General features: G+C 35.5%; 1 protein-coding gene across 1 annotated transcript in view; it reads right to left on the bottom strand.

Moving 5' to 3' along the window:
* The window catches only part of KCNH8 (potassium voltage-gated channel subfamily H member 8), a 363281-nt gene that overhangs the window by 133848 nt on the left and 209568 nt on the right, over positions 1-19865 (bottom strand). The window contains exons 4-5 of the mRNA XM_077865348.1: positions 13713-13840; positions 10569-10809 (exon numbers count right to left, since the gene is read on the bottom strand). Coding sequence (XP_077721474.1) covers positions 10569-10809; positions 13713-13840 — 369 coding nt within the window. The remainder of the gene's footprint in view (positions 1-10568; positions 10810-13712; positions 13841-19865) is intronic.

Here is a 19865-nt window from a genome sequence, read left to right as displayed (position 1 = left end):
ACGTCGGGCTCCCTGCAAGGAGCCTGCTTCTCCCTCTGCCTGTGTCTCTGCCTGTCTCTCTCTCTGTGTTTGTCATGAATAAATAAGTAAAATCTTAAAAAAAAAATCTTGTTAAGAGTCTAGACCGTGGGAGGTTTGCAAAACTATGTTGAGTATGCCATGAGCAATCATTTGAGTGACATAATATTGGTCCTCAACAAATATTAATGAATTGAACAATACATAATGAGTTGCATCTAGGTCCAGGTGCCCATAATGTATTCAGTTATCTAAAATATTTAAAGGGGTACTTTGGTGGCTCAATCAGTTACACATCCAACTCTTGATTTTGGCTCAGGTCATGATCTCAGGGTTGTGGGATCAAGCCCTGTGTCAGGCTCCACCCTCAGTATGGAGTCAGCTTGAGATTCTCTCTCTCTCCCTCTCCCTCTGCCCCCCCAACTCTATAAATAAATCTTAAAAAAATGTTTAAATAACTTCTCAATACATTCAATGAATATTTGCTCTAAAAATTATTTATGTAGTTATCTTAAAACTATTGGTGTAATTAGGGAGGAGATTATTCCAATGGCAAACACAAAATGCATGAGTTGAAAGTGGGAAATATAAACCACATAAGTAGTGTTATTTTTATTTAGACAATATGATTTTTTAAACTGCAAGAAAACATACTTGAACAAATGGGAAAAGAAAAGAATGACATAGCAGAGTTCATGTTTGGTAAGAGGCAAATGAAAAAAAAAACCCTCATTAGTCTGCAATAAGATTCTAAATCAAGAACTCACAATTTTCCTCTGGGTTTCTAAATTTAGTAATATTCCATTTTTAATTTCCTTGCCTTGTTCAAAACAAGCACTATTGTTTCATTTTTTATGAGCACATGCTCCTTCTCATAGTCTATTTACAGTAATATGTAAGTCAGAGGGCAGCATCATTCTCAGACCTGCGCTGAGATAATTTTCCTTCAAAACTACCAACTCACAAACATTTCAGATATAAACATAATGGATTCAGGCACATCATGTAATAAATTTTGTATTTGCCAAGCAAATACAATTCTATTTTCCATATATATATATCTAATCTCCTAAGGAAAAAATAGAAAGAAAGAAATAACAATGATGCAATATTAATAACACTCTTTTATCTGAATTACTCCATTAAATGAAATGACTGTTTAGTAGTAAAACAAATTCAGAAAGCGACATGCATCTATAACTTTTCACAATCGCTATAACTATAAAAAATATTAGCATGAACAAATTGTATTTCAACTAGAGCTTTACTGACCAATAAATGCTCTGAAGATAATGTGATTTAAAAAAATGAAATTTTGAAAACATGTTATAAGCTGTATATGTTAATATTCTTTAGCCCATTAACTCCACCCCTTAAAATAACACTAAATGCATTTGATGTTCTCTTTCCTTGGAATATTCTTTATCAAGAAATTCAGTTGACTGTTTCCTTGCTTCCTTTATGTCTTTATTTAAATGTCATGTTATTCATTCACACCCCTGACTACTTTACTTAGGATTGTAGCTCATTTCTTTCCCCTTCTCTGCTTCACTATTCTCTATGCAACTCACTATACTCTCTGACATGTTATACATTTTACTTGTTTTGATTCCTATTGGTCTCTATTGGGATATAAATCCTATAAAAGCAAAGATCTCTATTTGTTCTGCTATTCTATCTGTACCAACTAAAACACTGAATAGCAAACAACAGGCATTTGACATATGTTTGTTTAGTTAGTGAATAGATATAGTTTGGGGCAGCCCCAGTGGCTTAGTGGTTTAGCACCGCCTACAGCCTGGGTATGATCCTGGAGACCTGGGATCGAGTCCCACGTCGGGCTCCCTGCATGGAGCCTGCTTCTCCCTCTGCTTGTGTCTCTGCCTTTCTCTCTCTCTCTCTCTGTATCTCTCATTAATAAATAAATAAATCTAAAAATAGATTAAAAATAGATATATTTTTCACAGAGATGTTAATTATAATTTTTTAAGTAGCAAAAAAAATCTTAAATGTGTAACAATTAAGACATGGTTAAGTAAACATAATAGTTCATTTATATAATGGAATATTATGCAACTATTAAATGTTTATAAATACTTACAAAACACAGAGAAATACTTACACTAAAATCTTATGTGAAAAAAAAGTCACCAAAATTTGTGTAGACTATGATCAAAACCACATGAAAATAAACAGGGAAAAGAGCAGCCAGAAAGATTGAATGTGGAAGCAGTAGTTATGCTGGGATGGGTATGAATGAGAACCATTTGTTTCTCCACTGTTCCTATCTTAAAATTTATGTCAGTAGTACCAGGGTCAAAAAACTACTATATGCCCATTTTACATGAACTTTAAAATCTTTTCATATAATTCAATCATAAAATGGTGCAACCATCCATACAAAAAAGAGTGAACTACCCCTAAAGAAATTTTTAGGTTTATTTATTCTAAAAAGCCTAAAGAAGCAACAATGAAACTCACAGTTTATTTGCAAAAATAAATGCAATTTTAGTCTTTGCTTAAGTGCTTGAGTAGGTACTTTCATTTATTTTTTTTAAAGATTTTATTTATTTATTTATTTATTTGAGAGACAGAGAGAGAGAGAGAAGAGTGAGCAGGAGCAGGGGAGGGGCAGAGGGAGAAGGAGAAGCAGACTCCCTGCTGAGCAGAGAGCCTGATGTGAAGCTTGATCCCAGGATCCTGGGATCATGACCTGAGCCAAAGGCAGACACTTAACTGACTGAGCCACCCAGGTGCTGTAGTAAGTACTTTTAAGACAACTTATTTGGGAGCTCTCAATAACAATAATGACAATAGTATTTTACTTTTCAATGCACTCTTTTTCCCCCCAAGGCATTCTGACAAACAAAATCTCTCCACTTTTGAGATAAGACACTTGGTATGTTACACTTTTGTGGGATTTTAAAGTGGCAAATAATCTTTTTTTTTTTTTTTTTGGTTGTTTTAACTGTTTAATTATTGCTGTATCCTCAGTCTTAAATTTATTCACCAGAAAATAGCTGGTCAGTAGTCAGGTGGGTACTGATTAATTCATGTCCAGTCAATGGTTAATGCTCGATACAACACATTCCATTTATTCAATTCTCCAAATGTATTATCTGGGAATGTAGAGACTGGGATATTCTTGTCGTCAGGTTAAAAATGCCCACATGAGGCTAAGGACAAATCTGACCCATGGCTATGAATGCCATCTTGAGTTCTCCTTATTTATTTATTTATTTATTTATTTATTTATTTATTTATTTATTTTAAGATTTTATTTATTCATAGACACAGAGAGAGAGAGGCAGAGACACAAGCAGAGGGAGAAGCAGGCTCCATGCAGGAAGCCCGATGTGGGACTTGATCCTGGGTCTCCAAGATCACACCCCAGGCTGCAGGCGGCGCCAAACCGCTGCGCCACCAGGGCTGCCCTTGAGTTCTCCTTATTAAGAGACTCTCTTACTCAATCCAAGATCAATGTGAAGGATAGAGATGTGGGGGTGCAGATATAGGGGTACATGGCTGTGTAGGTTTCCATTTGAAAGGAGAGAGAACAGGAGAAAGAACATACATGAAGGGCAGGAGAGGAAAATGAGGCAGATGGAGGGAGAGAAGAGAGGAGGGAGGGACTCACATATTAAGAGACAAATGAATGCCTACTCAAGCCTTTTAAATATGTAGTCTGGGAATACCAGGTTACCCAAAGCATTTAATGGTAAAATTTATTTGAATTCCCTCATCACCACAAAATTTCGACTTTATTTATTATTAGAAAACTTTCCCTTCAGTATCCAAGTCTGTAGCTTTGATATCAGTCATCTGATTAAATTGGAAAATGACATATCTTTATTTGAAATTTTCAGGAAAATGACTCTAAGCTGGGCTTAGCTTGTGCAATGAAATAGCAATAAAATGTCTATGGTCTTTCAGGTTCCACTGAGATTTATAAATTTTATCCTAACAGAAAAAGACATGCAAGAATGCTGAAAGAATTAACATATTTCTTTAAAAAAAAAAGATTTTATTTATTTATTTGAGAGAGAGAGAGCACAAGCCAAGGAGAGATGCAGAGTGAGAAGGAGAAGCTCAGCAATTGAGCTCCCAGGACCCCAGGATCATGACCTGAGCCAAAGGCAGTTGCTTAACCGACTGCCACCCAGGCGCTCCAAGAATTAAAGTATTTCATTTGAGGCTTGAATTTCTATCACAGTAACAAACTGCAGTTGAATGGTATAAGAACATTATTCTTTAGTTCCACATGGGAAAAGGCATATTGATAAAGATTATGCACAACAAAGATGGATTTGGGAAGAAGTTCTATAAAACAAACACATATCTAAATATTGTTGGGAATTGAACACAGGGGCCTCTGAGTGGTGCCGTCAGTTGTGCATCCAATTTTTGGCTTTGGCCAGGTTGTGATCTCAGGGTCATGAGATTGAGTCCTGAATTTGGACTACATGCTCAGGTGTGGAGTCTGCTCAAAAGACTCTCTCTTCCTCTGGACTTCTCCCTGTTCTATCACTCTCAAATAAATAAATCTTTTAAAAAAGAAATTGAATGCAGATCCAGTAAAAGTATGAGTTTGTTGAACAGAGAGAAGTCTCCATTACTCTAAAGCTAGTGAGTAAGCCTTTAGCTAATGACTTTCTTCTAAACTGTTACTGGAAGCCCAGCTAGTACCTTTCAGTCTCATCAGAGCAGGGCAGGAAAAAGGAGGAGGAGCTGAAATGAAGATCAGCTATCTTCCTGTTCCTACATTTCTGATGGAAGATTGGAGACACACCTGGGATGATTATTTGTGGTCACATCAATGCTGATAAAGAATGCCTGACTTAAGTAGATGTAAGAGACCTTCTCTCAGCCTTTCTAAAAGGATGCTGAGGCAAACTTGTAGAAGTAGCTGATAAAAGCCTTAGATCCTTTAAGTGGTAAATGAGTCCCCAGACACTTGTGTTCTTGAAAGTTAAGGGATATGGAATGTTCTGGTCTACCTTATTCCCATGATTAGCTGAACTTTCAGTTTGTATTAAAAGGTGCTTGTTTTCTGAAAAAGAGTGGATAGTAAAACAAACTGAAGAGATAGAAGCTTGGTGACATTATTGACAATTCTTATCAGTACTGATTAAACAGTGAGTATTTGCTCATAATAATGCTACTACCCATTTTACAAGTTGGTTTTAGGGTTTTAGTCCTAGCTTGGTCAATAATCAGCTAGTTCTTGGATAAACTGCTTTCTGTTTTCCCTCTTTTCCTTCCTATTTATAAACAGATACACCTGCTTCAATTATGTCACAAGGTTATAATAATAATTGAATGATAGGAAGAAGTAAAGATTCTGAGATAGCAAAATTTGGTGACATGTGAGTGAATAGAAGCATTAATTAATAAAGCATCACAAAGGAGAAAAAATAAAATAACCAGAAATGAAAATATAAATATATGCTCAGAAGATATACTACATGTAGGGGAATTCTATTCATTAGTTTGGGTGAAATAATTTGTAGATAAGTAAATTGTGATCTAAAAGCATTAAACACCAAATGATGGGTAGTGCTGATTAGTGAAATAAAGTCAAACCTACATATTTCTAAAATAGTTCCTATGTGTGATTCTGTGCCCACTGAGAACCAGTGAAGCAGAACTACCTAAGTCAGCACAAAGTATAACCTTAAAAAATATAACATCAAGGAAAAAATACCTTTTGAATATGTATGAGGTGTTTCGGTTGTCATAATAACTGGGGAGCATTGGTGGTCTGTAGTGAGTAGTAAGGATGCTAGATGTTCAGTCCTGGCCAGTATGGTCTACACAAGGTATGATTGCCATTTATCCCCGTGACTTTCAACTGTCTTTTTATGACTAAGGGGAATATGAGGCAAATAGAAAATACAATTGCATACCATGTTTCCTTTGACCTTTAGCTTTCTGAGGATTCCCAGAGAAACCAACAGAGTTACAGCTTTATGGCATAGCCTATGATTCTAAGCCATTGTGATTATAACAGCTGATAAGAAGTATGTGCAAACCACAACCTAGATAGGCTCACAGTGGAATGACAGGACAGAAAAAAGAGCATTCTGTTCCTCTGGGAGGGATTTATCATTGAACCTCTGAAATGGCCTAGTGTAAGGAATCAAGATGACAAGAGAGTGGTTTTGAAAAAAAATTTAGGATGATATAGCTATCAATAACAAAATATCCAATTAACAGTGGTCCCAATAACAGAAACACTATTATATGACTCATCAAGGAGTCCACATCTTCTTCCCTATGTCACTCCTCATGATTAAAGACGGCTGCAGTAATTACAATGTATCATACCCTTCTATCCACACATCCTATGGGAAAGAAAGGAATAAGGACACAAATATTTTCCCCTGTATGTCTCTCTGCTTTTTTCAGGGTAAAAACATAATTTCCAAAAGGCCCCATAGAAACCATCTCTATATATCCTATTGGATAGAATTGGTCACATATTTTAAGGGGATAGGAAATATCACTGGCTTGGAATTCTCATAATTCATTCCCTGGGTCTGGGATACTGCTGTTTGCACAAAATTGAGTTCTTTTGGGGTTTTGTTTTGTTTTAAGATTTTATTTATTTATTCATAAGAGACACAGAGAGAGGCAGAGACACAGGCAGAGGGAGAAGCAGGCTCCTTTCAGGGAGCCAGATGTGGGACGCGATTGAGGAACTCTGGGATCACAACCTGAGCCGAAGGCAGATGTTCAATCACTGAGCCACCCAGGCATCCCCCTTTTGGGTTTTGAGAAGGAAATGGGATAAGTGATTATTGGACCTATGGGTATACCACAATTTTTGCCACCAAGATTTCAGAGATTAAAACTATTAATTTCTGCATTCATGGAAGAAAGAAAAGGAAGTTAGCACTTCTTTCTCTCATTTTCTGCCTCATTGCTATGAATAAAAGAAAGCAAGCTGAGTAGAATTTTTCAGAAAATGGAATCATATTGGTTATCTATTTTTTTAAAGCATTTAAAAGAAGTTTCATTTATTTATTCATGAGACACACACAGAGAGAGAGAGAGAGAGAGAGAGAGGTAGAGACACAGGCAGAGGGAGACGAAGGCTCCATGCAGGGTGCCTGACGTGGGACTCAATCCCAGGTCTCCAGGACTATGACCTGGGCCAAAGGCAGCGCTAAACCACTGAGCCACCGGGGCTGCCCTGGTTATCTATTCTTAAGAAACCTGATACAACAACCAGGAGACCTGAGTGTGTCACCAATTCGTTACAGGGCCTTAGGCATATCACGAAGGCTCAGTTTCCCACTCATAAAGTAAGAAAGATTGGATTAGATAAATTAGTAGTAGGTCAGTTCTCATTGTAAGTTTCTGTAAGGCTTTGAGACAGCAGATAAATTATACATGATGGTTTTCAAACTAAAAGTAATTTTATAACCACTTTGTAACTTACAGACAAACATTGTGCCCTATTGATCCTAAAGTATTAATGTAATTTACAAAGAAATTTATTTTAAAATGAAGAGAGTAGTTGGGAGAGATTCAAGCTCACCATTCACATTTATAATTTTACTAGAATAATAACATTCAGATACTTTATTGTGAATTTATCAGGGAAGAATATTTTTAAGTCAGTCTTCCCAAAAGAGTATTACTAAACAGCCCAGAGAAGAGAGTTCAGAAGTAAAAATATCTTTAGGAGGTGCTGAATTAATCACATTTAAATATTTCTTTAACATTGAATTTCTCAGAGAATTTATAAAGCTAATGTGCATTTTGAATCACCAAAAGAGATATATTATCTTCCAAGTTTCATTTTGACTATATATATATTTTTTTATGGAATACTTAATTTTCCTCATTTAGAAAAAAAATCACATCATCTTACATTTGTATAGAGTGGTTCAAATAAGAAAATGTTTTGAAAGTACCATGTTTTGCTATACAAAAGCCTTTCCTTCCCAAATCTCTTTAAACTACTTCTTAACAGTTCTGATCCAATTGATTTTAAGATGTCAATTTAATAACACTATCTTTAAATAGAAAATAAACATGTTAAATACACAGAGATTTGGCCACATTTACCAACTTAAATAACTATTAAATGGTACAAGCACTGCCTTATTAGTATTGTAAAAACACAGTATTATAGGCTATGCACTCTTTTATTCCTACTATTTTGAATTATTTCTCAGTGATCATTTTTAGGTTACCTTTGTGAAATATGTCACAGAATAAAGGTTCTGGGAAACATACTTTGAGAAGTTTTCAACTATTTTTCCAAATCTGTTATAATAAATTGTAGATACTCACTTATAGAGCAAGAAGATAACAATAGCAAAGAGTGGTAAAGTTTTTACTCCTTATGAAAATTAGTCATTCAAGGGGATTCCAGGCTGGGATAACTCTAAAACTGTTGGCAGGCCAAAATCTCAAATTCTAAACTAATCTTTGTAGAAGGCAAACTGCATTAAAAACAGGGGTGAATTTCCATTTCCTTGTCATGCTGCTAGTTAAAGAGTGGGTATTGCCTACTTAGAGGAATATCTTACTGCCCTGAGCATAGCAGAAATGTCAGTCACAAAGAATACAGAAAATATAGGGGCAACTGGCAGGGGGCAAGCCAGTTGCCCCTTTATTTGGTTTAGTAGAAGAAAGCAGCCTTAAAGAAAGCAGCCAACCAACCAAGTCAATGCTCCAAAATTGTATAAAATATCTTTCTCATAAGTGTCAGTTCTGGTGTAAACACATTATCATCTGCCAGTGAGCATGTAGTACAGAAGTGGTGGTAACCACTTAGAATTTCAAATATCTAAGGACAAGGAAGGGTGGAAAGTTCAAGATATAACCATATCCCTATGACAGAGTTGATAATAATAATAATAATAATAATAATAGTAATGATATGAAATATTTGTTAAGCAGATACTCAGGCATAATAGACATGTAGATTGCCTGCTCAAATTCTTGGAAACTATGAACATGTCATAGGGAGTCTTTTTAGAGTGCTAACTTATGCATGCATCTTGGGCAGGTAGGAGAAGACATGGAAGGTTAACAAAGTAAAAGGATATAAAACAATGGATTGGCATATGGATACACTCAATTTGTTCACAGGCTGGAATATTGTTATTTGCCTTTTAACAGTGATTTTATATCTCTTTATTATGGTTACATCTTCCCAGTGAAGAATGGTTTAAGTTAAAAAAAAATTAAAATATATTTCCTTGACTTTATAGTTTTGCCAAGCTACCCAGGTAGACAACATTGCCATCTAGTGGTCTATTCATACTACAGCCACCACTTTTGGGGTGGGAGCAGGGGTCCTAACATAGCTTTGAGGGGGTTCTCAGTAAATGCAATGGTAATAGTGGTGCCAAAGCCACACCAAGAGCATACAAACTCATCCAGAGAAAATGTGCTAACATTCATTTAGAGAATCCACTCTGGCCCCAAAGCTTTACCAGCTCCACAGAGAAAAAAGTACCACCACTACTGAAATAAGGGTTTGATCTGGCTCATTTATTTTCTTCTGTTGAACTTTAAGATCCATTTCTCATTCCTGTGTTCGCCTACCTGCTTGGAAACATTTTCCAAACATTTTTTCATTTTTACAATGAGGATGTTGCCCTATATAACCATGACCAACCATGTAAAGAAGCAGGTATCAGGTTACCAGTGATAGTCAAGAACGCCACAGGGATGAGTGAAAGGGACAAGGGACATTTCTGTACTATCTTCCCAATTTCCTGTGAATTAAAATGAAACGAAACAAAACAAAACCACACACACACACATACACACACACCCACGAACATCCCCTCTACAGGAGTCAATCTAAGCCTTAATGGAGATAAAGGATTTGTCTTTTTTTTTTTTTTTTTTTTTAGGATTTGTCTTAGAACAAACAAGAAAGAGCTAGGATTTGGTCTAAACATATGAAGATTTAAGGGACAGGGAGATAGGAAGAGGCTTATAAGAGTGGAGCACAGATGGCTTCAGCTGAGGTTCCCAATATTCTAGAGATAAACATTCTTAGCAAGCATCCCATGGGGCCTCTTTTTAAGTTAAAATCAGATACTCCCTCTTCTCCTGATTGACCGTAAGGCTTATGTAATCCTTTGATTCTGCAACCAGGCCATCTATGGCAACAACCACCAACATGCCAAAAAGGCATGGAAGGATATGGAGAATCATGCCCAAGACTGGCCCATTATCAGACCACTGATGGGTTCTTGTCAAACCCCATCTCTGACCCTGTGCAATTAAGATCATGATGGATGTGAGAGTACCAACAAGATAGTCTTTTTTAGTCTATTTTTGACAAAACAAGGATAGAAACACAAAACATGGGCTTAGATCTGTTTGACTAAAGGAACAGTGAGAAAGCTGGAAGAGGCAATTTTCAGAAATCCAAATATGTGCTTCTCCAAAATTTGCATCAGAGGTTTAGTCATGCCCATGCAAATGGATCTTAGTTCAAATTCATGTCAGAAGAATCTGGAACACACTTACTTCCTTTATGCAAATCTTCTAGGAAAGCAGCCGTTGGTTCTTACCTATAATAAAAAGAATCTCCACTGCAATGTCACTGACTGTTGTGCTCCGAGTCGTGGACAGGTCATCGTTGCCAATAAAGCAAACGTTGTAAGGTACGGTCACGGCAACATAAAACGTCGCCAACAGAATAAGCCAGTCCCAGCCAGCTTTAAAAGTGCTAAAATGCAAAAGTATGAATTTGGACTTTTTTGCATCAGAAACTTTATACTCCGGAAATGCTGGTTTATCTACAAAAACATTCTGTGGATAAAGACAAAAAGGAGAGAAGGGAGACACAACATTAGAAGCAAGGATCACACAGCCGTAAACACACTTCTGTGAGGAGGATCATTCATCCACACAAGGCCAATGTATTTACAAGTGACTTTTAGAAGTTGGTGATGCAAAAAGTAGAGATGTATATACTAAAATTGAGCAGAGAGCTTTGTTATAAATAACAGAAATACACAGGATTATTCATGAATGTTAGGTGAATAATCTAGACTTTGTTCATTAAGAACAAAAAGATCATTTCCTAAAATGTTGCCTATGAACATCCACAGTTACAAGTATAATCCTATACACACTGGAAACACAAAGATACATTTATATTCCTATTGTCACGGGGACATTCCTTATACTTGTAGTTTTGAGATGACACTACCTAAAGCGTATAAATGACTGAAATTCTTCTAATAATAATCAAGTTACCATTTTTTTTCCCAGAAAGGATAGAGATATATGATCAATATTCTATGGTTAACAGCAATTTACATTTCTTCCAAAATATAACCAGGTTGTGCTAACTACTTGCATTTTGCGTTGTAATTGTTGGTGAAGTTTCAAGTTGGGAACCCATATCTCATACCCTTGATTGGCATGGATTCATCCTGACACTAGCTAGCCCTTGTTAAGATAGCAAAGTAAGAAATGGTTGCTTAACAATTATTCAAGTCATAGGATGAGAAAGGCAGTGTTCACTGCAGCCAATGAAATGCAGAAGAATAGCTGGAATTTCATAGCTGCAAAAGCACTTCACTTTGAAAGCAGTCCAAATTGATGAACAATTCTTATTGCTATAAGGCAAAGGAAGGCCCAACAATAACATGTGTGGAAATTTGACAAGCCTATGACCAGATACTTGCAGACCTTGCATTGACCTCAATTAATGAGAAATACAAGATCAGTAATGGAATCCTAAATTCGAAAGTTAAGTTGAATGAAGTGAACAGTTAAAAGTTTTGGAATATGTGTTACTTGCAGGTCACAGTATGTTTTCTTGTTTCAGACATTAAGGAAAGGGCAAATTGATGTGGAATGTTCAGGGATTCCTAAGCTATTTGAGGACTCAAGAAAGGTCAGTAATACCTAACTTTTTAGTGGTAACTGTTAATGACCAAATATTTTTGCTACCTTAATAGTAATGCACCCTTTATCTTACATTTCTCCTTGGTAGGCATTTCCAACACATTTCTACTTCCTGTTAATATTCCCACTCAACCCACACAGGCGCCTCATAATGCCAGGATTTCATGGTGAGGGACTGTTTTACTACTTCCAGATGGTTCTTTGATACCCATCTTCCATTGCATCTAAGTTTCATTCAATTCCTTGATACCTGACCTGCCTCTTTTACCTCATTCTCTGGTTTCCAGAAACAAGTTTAAAGGGTGGGTTTTGGCATAAAACTGGGAAGAGGAGAACAAAGTTTACCTGTTGGGCTTCTCATTTAAAGTTTAGGCAGGTACATAGGAGAAGAGAGAGTTAGGGTTGGTATTAATCACCTGAGGGTTGATAAGTACTTCTGTTTAAAGAAGGACATGATGGATTCTCATATATTTTTTTTTCAAATATAAGACATTAACAGAGAATGGGGGAATACCTCAATTTCTCTCTGAGTAAGTTGTTTCCTATCATTTTAAAGAGATTAAAACTTCACCTTGTTTGAGGGAGATGCCAGCTCTAGGAATGAGGATTGGGAAAACTCAGGAAGTATTTTCTTTGGATTATGCTGATTACATGAAGCATTAGTGATGCTGAAGCAAAAAGTCAGCAATATATTATTTATCTCCATAGGTCAGAAAATAAATCATACTACTTCATTTTTATAGGGTACTTAAAACATATTCCTTAAAATTATTTTAAAAGATACTAAGAATTCATTATACCTCAGATTAGGCTTAAATTGTGAAGGGATTTTCATCTCAAATCCTGCACATTGTGACACATTCAACTGAGTAAAAAAATGGATGCTTCTCTTCTCCTACAACTAGATTTGTAAAGTTTTATCAAAAATCTTTTGAATGGAAAAAAATTTCTTATAATTGGAAAGTATGCTTTTAGCAAGTTGGGGAAAAAGATTATTTATAACCCTGAAACATGGGGTTTGCCTAAGGAAAAATGTAACCAACTATTCTCAATTTTAGTTATATATTATTTATTAACTTCAAAGCATATTCTTTAGTACCAATAGTGTTTTAACTCTGTAACCTCTATGAATTATAAATTAAAGCCAAAGCCTACTAAGGTAACTGTTTCCTAAACCAGTTTTGTAACTTTTCTTTGAAACTAACTTTCCAATGAGCAAAGAGATGGGAGGATGTTTCTATAATCACTGCACCAAGTCCCAGGAAAGCCTTTGCTTGTTCACCTTGCCTTCCAGGACCACACTAGTATGCAGCTGGTAATATTGGCATTTAGAGCACTCTCCTTTGAAGCCCCAAGGCTCTTATGATCTTTACATTTCCTTGCATTAGAGACACTTGCATCATCACATTGTCCTTGATAGAGTAACAAATCAAGAAAGCAGAAATTAAGTACCTTTTTCGAAGATGTACAAACGTGTAATTTGACTTAGTGCCTCATCTTGTTCATAAAATGTAACCAATATGTCCCCATTCACAGTGTCCCTTGTACCATAGTGTACTGACTATGGCAATACTTTGATCTCTGTGCTGTGATAGCACAATGATTAAGCACTTCTATTAAGCATTGCCTCATGATGGCTGACCTTTCCTAGTTTATTCTTTATAGGAAAGCACAATCCAAAGTGCAAAAAAATCTAGGAAAGCCAATAAATGAGTAATTGGAGCTTTTCTTTAGTGAATCAAATATTGGCACCAGGGGAAGTTCTCGCATTCACAGTGTGCACACATACCACCTACGTTATTTATTTTCAATTTGTTCTTTTCTCTTCTTTGCAGGTGCCCAGAGATGTGATAAAGGACAGCTCGACTCCGTTTCCGGGCTGAGTCAAAGTGGGTGCCTGCTCTTGATCTTCCTTTGGCTTTGTCTGGGGGAAAATAAAACTCATTAAGCATCAATGAATGCGTCATTTCATCCCAAGAAAGTCAAGTTTTGACAGTTCCTTTTCAATGCACATAGGACACGTTTTTCCACACTTAAAATTATCTGCTGCCTCCTAATGACATATATTTAATTTTAGTCCTTACAACTTATATATTTTGTCATCATCTTAACTGCATTAATTTTTTAAATTACAGTAAAACATACAGGAGTATAAGTTCAGAAAAACATTGAATCAAAAGTCAAAAAACTTACTCCCATTTTCCTGCTATTCCATATGCATATCCCTAATTCAGCTCCCAATGTTTTTTCTTGCTATTTTCTAGAAATATATCTAATATATATACTATATTAACAATCTAATATATATATACTATATTAACATTTATATATTTTTTCTTTGCATAAATGGAAGTTTGCCATAAAAACTCTTTACATATTTTCTCATATCAAAGTAACTTATAAATCATTCTAAATATACACAATATTTGTATTTATGTTTATAAAGTCAATTCATATTATTTTGGCCAATATTAAAGTTACATTGCTTTTTTAAAATTTATTTGTAGGAGCTGTTTGTGTACTAATTGCCATTTTCTTGTCATATATCCTGCCAATAGGATATATGCTCTCCTTTTGTTACTTCACTTTGAATTTTATTTATCCAGTATACAAATTTTAAATTTTTATTTTGTCAGATTTAATGTTTTACCCATTGTGGTGTCTAGACATTATGTGCTACAGAGCCAAATTGCCTTCACTAAAAAATTATTTTAAAAAATTTATGCCTGCTCTCTTCCAACATCTTTATGTCTTTTTTATTTTTGACATTTAAATCTTTAATCAAATGGAACCCTATTTCAGTAAAATTAGGTAGATTTCCAGCTATTTTATTTTCTTCCCAAAGGGCTATTGTCCACGAGAAAAAAAATATTATTCAACATTAAGAAACATTTAGTCTTTATTTGGTCAGTCAGTCAACATACAATATCATCCTAAACAAATTGTATCTATATTACAGTGACTGTGAAATATAAAAATTAAAAACTATTATTTATCTAAGCTTCATCATCCAATCTCTATAGTATTACAAAGCCTCTTTGATTTCTCTGTTTCATAAAAATGATGTGGTTTGGTTGCAAGAGTGGGGAAGCCATATAACTATTATTGGTAGCTATTGTGCACCAGGCCTTGTTCTATTTATTATTTCAATTAATCCTCATAAATATCCAGTGAGATTAGTATTATTATCCTCCATTTGCAGACGAGAAAACTGAAAGGTCTAATACTATCACAGAGCTAGTAAGCAATAGAGGCAATATGTGAAGCCAAACTGGTTGGAGTCCCTACTCCTCCCACGCGCAGCACCTAGCAGGAATACTGTTTGGTCTTGAGTGTAATTTTGACTAATGCATATCATTGTCCCTGCCCATCTAAGCTTGAACTCCAAGTCTTTCAAAGATTTTAACATCCCCAATTCCCACTTCACTCTGGCATGCTTTTAATGACCAGAAAATGGGGTGTTTTATTCCCTACAAAAATGTAATCTGATGTTCTATGGGTTTTTTTTTTAATTGTTCACATTTTGCTTCTTATTTTGAAAGAATGTTTAAGATAAAATATGATACATCATCATAAGCTTGGATCACTAAAAACAAATTTAAAAACAAAGAACAACACCAAAAGGGGCATTTTTTTGGAAACTCATGGCTGAACAATCACATTTCATTGTATTGTTGAAGGTTAAGATCATGTTTTTTTGTGTTCAAGATTTTGGTCTACACAGAACTTTTGAACACTGTATTTGAAAATGTAACCATTAATCCATCAGGGAGTAAATTTAAATACATTTAAATATGAAAACAGACAGATGTCTTTAGGAATATGGTAGCAAAGACCAGCAGGCTGCTTATACTAAATCAATTGGTATCAAAATGCCAGGTGGAATTACAATGCTAACTACCAAAGGAACCAGATTAGAGATTTATGACAGATAATAAACCCATTCCTTTCTCACTGGAGAAATCAAATTAAGAGCTAAGAATCTTCCAAAGAAAACAACAGCAATTTTATAGTCTTAAAAAGGGGCCCTTCAAAGGGAAACATAAAACTAAATTCTAAAAAGAATTAGTTGTTAATAAGACAATACAAGGGGTAGCAGAGGGAGGAACATTGCTGACAGCAAATGAAAGGTGTGAGGGCCTTGGGCATAAGAGTTCAGCATCTCTGAAAAACTGAAAGAAGTCCAGGAGAGTTGGCATATAGAGAATGGGAAGAAAAAAAGTAAAAGGGGAAACGAGGAGGTAGGCAGAACAGAAAGATCACCCATCACCCATCACCCAGGGCTTCTCAGGCCCCATTAAGAATTTTGCCTTTGACTCTAAGTGCAATGGTAAGAGTATTAATTGGGGAACCGCTTAGGGTTGAATAACTCTTTGAATAAGAAAAATGACTCTCTCTCTCTCTGTATTGTGGGTCTTTCCCTTTCCTATAACAAGCAGAGTTTAGCAATCTAAAGTGGTGGAGCAGCTCTGCCATCCTTCACAAGTGGCCCCCATCTCGGAGTCCAAGGCAGCTCCTGTGGGGGAGGAGGAAGAGGAAATAAGTAGAGGGCATGAAGCTTCCTATAGGAGCCAGAGGTCACTCCCATCACTTTTACTCATCCCACATTAGCCACACTCGGCTACAAAGAGGTGAGGAGACAGAGTCACTAGCTGGGCAGCCTTGTTCCCTGTTGAATCTCTGTTGTAAGCTGGAGAGGGTCCTATTAATAATGGATGAGTTCTGGGGGATAATTAACAGTTCTGGCACATGAAACCATAGCAAGGTTTTAAGTGTTCAAATGACATGAGAAAATTTGAATTTTCAAAATTGCACATTAAACTACAGTGTAGAAACTGATTAGAAAGAGTCAATAGAGGTCGTTAGGAATCACTCAGGTGGCCATTTTAAGTCAGTTGAATACAGGCTCCAGCGGTAGAAGTGGAACAAAGCTGACACATTCAAAATATATTTAGAAAGAAAAGTTGCATGGCTTTGTCACTTAATAGATTATGAAATTATCTTGCAAGACAGTGACAGGAAAAAATCTAGGCCCTTCAAAACATAATAGGACAACTATGAGGCTAAAAAAACTTTGAAAAAGACAAATACAAAGAGGAGGGAAAGGATAGTTGTGGTGTCAGAGAATCTGAGGGAGAAGAATGGTTCAAGAAAGAGAGGCCATAGTGTCTTCACACCTCACTTTGAGTGATTCTCCTTAGGTGGAAGAGACATCCCATCACTTTCTTTTATAGGAAGGAGGACATTGGTGGCATATACATGAAGGTGGACATACAGGTTTGATGGCAGGAAGATGAAATAGCTCCTGTCTGGGAAATTCTTTCTTCCTTTTTCTTCCCTCCCTTTTGTCTTCTCCCTTTCTCTCTCCTCCCCTGGACTTTCTTTTCCTTTCCCTTTCTGTGTTTCTTTCTTTCTTGTTGACTTTGGAGGTGCAGCCAAATGCTAAGGGTGAGGGGTAATTAGCACGGGCTGGTAGTTTGAAGACAAGATGGAATGCTTGAAATATTTGTTGTAGAGGATGGGCTGTCAAGCTCAGTAAGGAAAGGGATAGATTTGTTGGAGAATTTGCCCCACTTGAGGCTGCTAAAAATAAATTTGAGTGATTCAGAGGATTTAGAGGATTCCCATCCTCCCTAACTTAGGTATTATACCAGCAGTTCACAGCCACTTGTGTCTGGGCCAAAATAAAAATATTGTTGGTCCTTTTGGGTTTGCAGCTTTGTCAGATAGATATAGAGAAAATACAGAGATGCAAGAGAATTTGGGGTCTATGTACAAGAGACATTAAAATGATAAACCATAAGTTCTAAAGCAGAAAAAAAATGAAAACAGTAGTGAACTAACAAAAGGAAGAAAATAACTGGAAGTCACCATCAGATCACAAAAGGTAAATGACTTATGTTTAGGAGAATGTATGTGCTATAAAACTACACATGATCAACACAGGAGAGGAGGTACTATGTTCATAATCAATATGATGAAAGAAGCAATTTCAGCTATTGAGCAATACCAAGTAATGATAATTTTCAGGAAAAAAAATTAAAACTTACATTTACACTCCAGTGAGTTAGGACTTCTCAACAAAACATTATGTATTAGCAATATTCCCTTAGCTCCTCTCATGTTCTAGGCATCAGGCTAGGAACACTGTCTTGGTTCTCATTTCATCCCCCCTTTTAAAGCATCACTTTTTCCATTCATTGCAAAGCAAATGAAAGGTCATAGAAATCCTGTAACATGCCCAAATTCAAAATGAGTGGACTGATTCATATTTGAATCCTTAACGATCTTCCCTGAATCCTTAATAGGTAATCCTTAATCCTTGAATCCTTAATGATCTTCCATTCTTTCCACGTCACCATAGATTATGGACAACTAGCAGTAGCTTCTTATGAGATGTTTTCACTTATCTGTGTTATGCTGTTGAATCAGAATGGATCTATATCCTAGATAGGCATCATTTCCTGTGCTGTTTTTTTTTTTTTCTCTCATTTTGCTCTTTCCTTTGCATCACCAGAGATACACATTGGAACATCCACCTCCCCAGTTGCCACTTTTAGGTTCCATTTCCTTTCCACTGCCCCTCACATCCCCTCTTTTATACTGTAAAATATTTTTATAATATACTGGTTTATATTAGAGTATGTATGTGTTTCCATTTAGATAATAAGGCAGAGACTTCTGGGTTAAGATGGCTTAAAAACAAAACAAAACAAAAGCTCCTTCTTGTTTAAAAAATTATAAGCCATAAAAAATCATGAAATTTTATGCTCTGAATTATATACTGCTGAAAACAGAAAATTGTTAAAAACCACAAAGAAATCTTACAAATCAAAATTGCAGAGAAATAATTAACTGTCTTAAAAATTGGTAGGTCATGGTGGCAATAAATAAAATTATAGAAAAATTTAGTCATTTATTATTTATTTTCTATATTTATTTCTATAATTTATTTATTTATTTATCTGTGTTTATTATCTATAATTACTGAACATATACCTATGGTACCATTCAACTTAGAATGCCCATTCTTTTCATATGCTTGTGGAACATTCATAATTGATTTTGTTCTGCAAAAACATTTTCAAAAATATTCCAAAATGTAGAAGTCATGTGCATAAAAAAGCCTTCCATCTATTTCAAACTTTCATCATGTGGATCTTTTTTTCAAGTCCTTTATAATTCTTGATTTTAAAAGAAATTAGTAAATGAACTTACAGACTTTTGGAAATGAAAATATATTGTTTTAAAAAATAAACAATGTTGGGGTGCTTAGGTGGCTCAGTTGGCTCAGGTCATGATCCCAGGGTCCTATGATTGAGCCCCTTGTAGGGCTCCCTGCTCAGTGGAGAGTCTGCTTCTACCTCTTCCTCTGCCTCTCCTCTGTTTGTGCTCTCTCTCTCTCCCTCTTACTCTCTCAGATAAATACATAAAATCTTTTAAAAATCTTTAAAAATTAAAAAAAAAGGAAGCTCCACACCCATTGTCCAACTTAACCTAGGGCCTGAACTCATGACCATGGGATTAAGACCTGAGCTGATATTAGGAGTGGATGTTTAACCAATTGAGCCACCTGGGTGTCCCTCAATAAATACGAATTTTTAAAAATATAACAACAAATATTCGTATGTTTTAAAGAAAATTTTGTAATATTCATGCAATAGGAGGAATCTTTAACTTGATAGAGAATTTATCAGTAACACAGGGAAAACTCATTTTTAATGAAGTGACATTAGAAGTTTCACTTGGAAAATACAGAGAAAATTTAAAAAACAAAAAAATGCCTGGTTGTTTTCATTATTAAGGGTTTTCTGCATTTTCTTCCAAATTTTTATTTCATTTATTTTTTTATAAACTCAATTGCAATTATATAGTAATAACATTTGTTCCTTGAGTATCAGAAACTAATATATGTACATTTTACAAAATTTAGAAATGTAAAATAGCAT

Source organism: Canis aureus, chromosome 22 (assembly GCF_053574225.1).
Source record: "Canis aureus isolate CA01 chromosome 22, VMU_Caureus_v.1.0, whole genome shotgun sequence".
NCBI lineage: Eukaryota > Metazoa > Chordata > Mammalia > Carnivora > Canidae > Canis > Canis aureus.
This window is presented reverse-complemented; position numbering and strand designations above follow the sequence as displayed.